Source organism: Perca flavescens, chromosome 17 (genome assembly GCF_004354835.1).
Source record: "Perca flavescens isolate YP-PL-M2 chromosome 17, PFLA_1.0, whole genome shotgun sequence".
Classification (NCBI taxonomy): domain Eukaryota; kingdom Metazoa; phylum Chordata; class Actinopteri; order Perciformes; family Percidae; genus Perca; species Perca flavescens.
This window is the reverse complement of record NC_041347.1, coordinates 34,687,347-34,692,346: the sequence shown is the minus strand read 5'-3', so window position 1 is coordinate 34,692,346 and position 5,000 is coordinate 34,687,347. Positions and strand designations below refer to the sequence as shown.

General features: G+C 38.5%; 1 protein-coding gene across 1 annotated transcript in view; it reads left to right on the top strand.

Moving 5' to 3' along the window:
* tjap1 (tight junction associated protein 1 (peripheral)) overlaps positions 1–5,000 on the top strand; it is a 22,440-nt gene that overhangs the window by 1,402 nt on the left and 16,038 nt on the right. The window contains 1 exon segment of the mRNA XM_028603010.1: positions 4,340–4,368. Within this exon segment, the coding sequence (XP_028458811.1) occupies positions 4,340–4,368 (29 nt within the window).

Here is a 5,000-nt window from a genome sequence, read left to right as displayed (position 1 = left end):
TTACCCTTTAATACCCTTTAACATCATTAGTTACCCTTTAACATCATTAGTTACCCTTTAATACCTTTTAACATCATTAGTTACCCTTTAACATCATTAGTTACCCTTTAATATCATTAGTTACCCTTTAATATCATTAGTTACCCTTTAACATCATTAGTTACCCTTTAATATCATTAGTTACCCTTTAATATCATTAGTTACCCTTTAATATCATTAGTTACCCTTTAACATCATTAGTTACCCTTTAATATCATTAGTTACCCTTTAAAATCATTAGTTACCCTTTAATATCATTAGTTACCGTTAAATCATTAGTTACCCTTTAATATCATTAGTTACCCTTTAAAATCATTAGTTACCCTTTAATATCATTAGTTACCCTTTAATATCATTAGTTACCCTTTAATATCATTAGTTACCCTTTAACATCATTAGTTACCCTTTAATATCATTAGTTACCCTTTAATATCATTAATTACCCTTTAACATCATTAGTTACCCTTTAACATCATTAGTTACCGTTAAATCATTAGTTACCCTTTAATATCATTAGTTACTCTTTAATATCGGTGCATCTCTACCAGCTAGTTACCCCTTAATATCGGTGCATCTCTACTAGTTACCCTTTATATATCTCTGCCAGCTCTACCAATATCGGTGCATCTCTACTTTACCCTTTAATATCGGTGCATCTCTACCAGCTAGTTACCCTTTAATCTCTCTCTACTAGTTACCCTTTATATCGGTGCATCTCTACCAGCTAGTTACCCTTTAATATCGGTGCATCTCTACTAGTTACCCTTTAATATCGGTGCATCTCTACCAGCTAGTTACCCTTTAATATCTCATCTCTACCAGCTAGTTACCCTTTAATATCGGTGCATCTCTACCCTTTAATATCGCTCTCTACCAGTTTACCCTTTAATATCGGTGCATCTCTACTAGTTACCCTTTAATATCGGTGCATCTCTACTAGTCACCCTTTAATATCGGTGCATCTCTACCAGCTAGTTACCCTTTAATATCGGTGCATCTCTACTAGTTACCCTTTAATATCGGTGCATCTCTACTAGTCACCCTTTAATATCGGTGCATCTCTACCAGCTAGTTACCCTTTAATATCGGTGCATCTCTAGTAGTTACCCTTTAATATCGGTGCATCTCTACTAGTTACCCTTTAATATCGGTGCATCTCTACTAGTCACCCTTTAATATCGGTGCATCTCTACCAGCTAGTTACCCTTTAATATCGGTGCATCTCTACTAGTCACCCTTTAATATCGGTGCATCTCTACCAGCTAGTTACCCTTTAATATCGGTGCATCTCTACTAGTTACCCTTTAATATCGGTGCATCTCTACCAGCTAGTTACCCTTTAATATCGGTGCATCTCTAGTAGTTACTCTTTAATATTGGTGCATCTACTAGTTACCCTTTAATATCGGTGCATCTCTACTAGTTACCCTTTAATATCGGTGCATCTCTACTAGTTACCCTTTAATATTGGTGCATCTCTACTAGTCACCCTTTAATATCGGTGCATCTCTACCAGCTAGTTACCCTTTAATATTGGTGCATCTACTAGTTACCCTTTAATATCGGTGCATCTCTACCAGCTAGTTACCCTTTAATATCGCATCTCTAGTAGTTACCCTTTAATATCGGTGCATCTCTAGTAGTTACCCTTTAATATCGGTGCATCTCTAGTAGTTACTCTTTAATATTGGTGCATCTACTAGTTACCCTTTAATATCGGTGCATCTCTACCAGCTAGTTACCCTTTAATATTGGTGCATCTACTAGTTACCCTTTAATATCGGTGCATCTCTAGTAGTTACCCTTTAATATCGGTGCATCTCTAGTAGTTACTCTTTAATATCATATTTGTATTGTTTTCTAACCGAGAGCAGGATCCTGAGTCACCAAACTCCATTCAAAAATATGTCAATTCAAGTTATATTTCAGTTTGAGAGCAAAACATTTGGCCTTTCATTGAACATTAAAGGAATAAAAACAGGTTTAATGGCGTCTTCAGCCCGCAGCGTTAGGCCCTGCAGTACCCAGAATGCACCAGTCCAAAGGTCAGAAGATGAAACATGAGTGACTCTGCACGCGAGCAGCCGCAGTCTCTCCACTCCGATATCGATCCCCAATAATACCGTCGCTGTGTAAAGCCCCGCTGCATGCTGGGAGAGGTTTTCATACGTCGACAGAGATCGATAAACAGGAAGCGTCCCTCTCAGGCTGTGGGGAGCTCAGATCAATAATACATTTATAATCGGAGCTGCTGATTGGTCCTGAAACAGGTTTCTCTGGTTTCTCATTTCCTGTTTGTGCCGATATCCAAATAAAGTCCTGACTTACATGTTTGTGTGTCTGATGGAGCAACAATCTGTGAAACTGGTCCAGTATTAAACCAGAACTGAGCTGTAATGTAACCCTACAGGACTAATGTTCAGCAGCAGTTAGAGTCCACTAACACACCAGACTCCATGTAAATAATCAGGACTTTTATCACCGTAAAACACACTTCATTCAAAGTAGACAGAAACTAAATAAAACTACCAAAAGCCGTCTTGGTTCATCTTTCCACTGTTCCAACAATCACCACTCTGGTTTGGTTGAAATAAACCCTTAATTCACCCATTTACATGTGGAGATATGCTGGCTCTATACACGCTAAAAGTCCTGATTATTTACATGGAGTCTGGTGGAGATATGCTGACTCTATACACGCTAAAAGTCCTGATTATTTACATGGAGTCTGGTGGAAATATGCTGGCTCTATACACGCTAAAAGTCCTGATTATTTACATGGAGTCTGGTGGAGATATGCTGGCTCTATACACGCTAAAAGTCCTGATTATTTACATGGAGTCTGGTGGAAATATGCTGGCTCTATACACTAAAAGTCCTGATTATTTACATGGAGTCTGGTGGAGATATGCTGGCTCTATACACGCTAAAAGTCCTGATTATTTACATGGAATCTGGTGGAGATATGCTGGCTCTATACACGCTAAAAGTCCTGATTATTTACATGGAGTCTGGTGGAGATATGCTGGCTCCATATATGCTAAAAGTCCTGATTACTTACATGGAGTCTGGTGGAGATATGCTGGCTCTATACACACTAAAAGTCCTGATTATTTACATGGAGTCTGGTGGAGATATGCTGGCTCTATACACGCTAAAAGTCCTGATTATTTACATGGAGTCTGGTGGGGTTTGGTGATGGTGATTTCAGGGCTGTTTCATGTTAAACTAAAAGGATCTTACTCTTTAACTAAAAGGTCTATCTCTGTAGGGATCCATCCCATAATGTTGTCAGACACTTAGAATAATAATGTGAGTCTGTCAGCAGCAACAACAGAACTTGTAGTGACTCTAACTGCTGCTGAACATTAGTCCTGTAGGGTTACATTACAGCTCGGTTCTGGTTTAATACTGGACCAGTTTTACAGACACACAGACATGGAGACAGAGTGTCCAGGTTGGAGACAACAGTAGTTAAACTTATATACTGCAATAAATCCTTAAAATCTGTTGAAGCGAGACGTTTTCATGTTCAAACAGCAACAAACATGGTTCTAATGTGTATAACCTGATTCTCAGACCCAAACACTATCTCTGTTAGTTTTAACCCTTCGGCTCACATTTGACCCGTTTTCAAAAAGGTTTCTAAATCAGAAATGTGGGTTTCTTTCAACCAGATTTTCAAAATAAAATACCGTGGATGGTTCCCTACAACGCTCTTCACACGTAGAACAAATGATCACTTCACTACTATTATGGAATTTGGGCGTTTTTATTGAATTTATGCATTTCAAACAAAAACATTGATAAAAAATGGCTGAATAAATTGACTAAAAGTTTGAAAAAGCTTCAGAAACGTGGAAAAAAAAAAAAATGTCACGTTTTTGATTGCAAAATCTTATGGGTTAGTTTTTGTTGTGTCGTTCATGATTAACACTTTAAAGGATTTTTGGATCTTCAAGCGTTTATGAAATGTTTGAATTTTAACCAGATATGTAAACCGAGAAAATTCTGTTTTCTATAAAGTTTAAGAAGTGTAAAAATATTTTTGTTATGAGACTGTGGCCAGACTGAATAATGAAAACATGAAAACATCTGTTTCTATTGAGGCTTTTATTTTGGTAAGATACTGTTTCTATTGAGGCTTTTATTTTGGTAAGATACTGTTTCTATTGAGGCTTTCATTTTGGTAAGATACTGTTTCTATTGAGGCTTTTATTTTGGTAAGATACTGTTTCTATTGAGGCTTTTATTTTGGTAGAGACTGAGCCGTTTGTTGTGTTTCCTGTTTGTGTTTCAGGAGGCGTTGTCGGACTCGGAGCGGATCAGGTGAGACTCTGCTGTTCTCTGATTGGATCAGACGTAGTGAGGTCAACGCAGGTTGACGTGGTTACGGCGGGCAGTAGTTGCCATGGTTACTGAAGCACTAAACGTGAAATTTTACGTTTAAGACACGGACTGCTTTCATTTAAAATTATTATTAGTTAAATTATTCTGGAGACAACTAAGGTCCCGTTACCCAGAATCCTCTCTGTCTGTCTGTCTGCCTGTCTGTCTGATTGTCAGTTATTACCCAGAATGCTCTAGCTGTGTGTCTCCTGTTATTACCCAGAATGCTCTAGCTGTGTGTCTCCTGTTATTACCCAGAATGCTCTAGCTGTGTGTCCCCTGTTATTACCCAGAATGCTCTAGCTGTGTGTCTCCTGTTATTACCCAGAATGCTCTAGCTGTGTGTCTCCTGTTATTACCCAGAATGCTCTAGCTGTGTGTCTCCTGTTATTACCCACAATGCTCTAGCTGTGTGTCTCCTGTTATTACCCACAATGCTCTAGCTGTGTGTCTCCTGTTATTACCCAGAATGCTCTAGCTGTGTGTCTCCTGTTATTACCCAGAATGCTCTAGCTGTGTGTCTCCTGTTATTGCACCAGACAATGCTCTAGCTGTGTGTCTCCACCCACAAG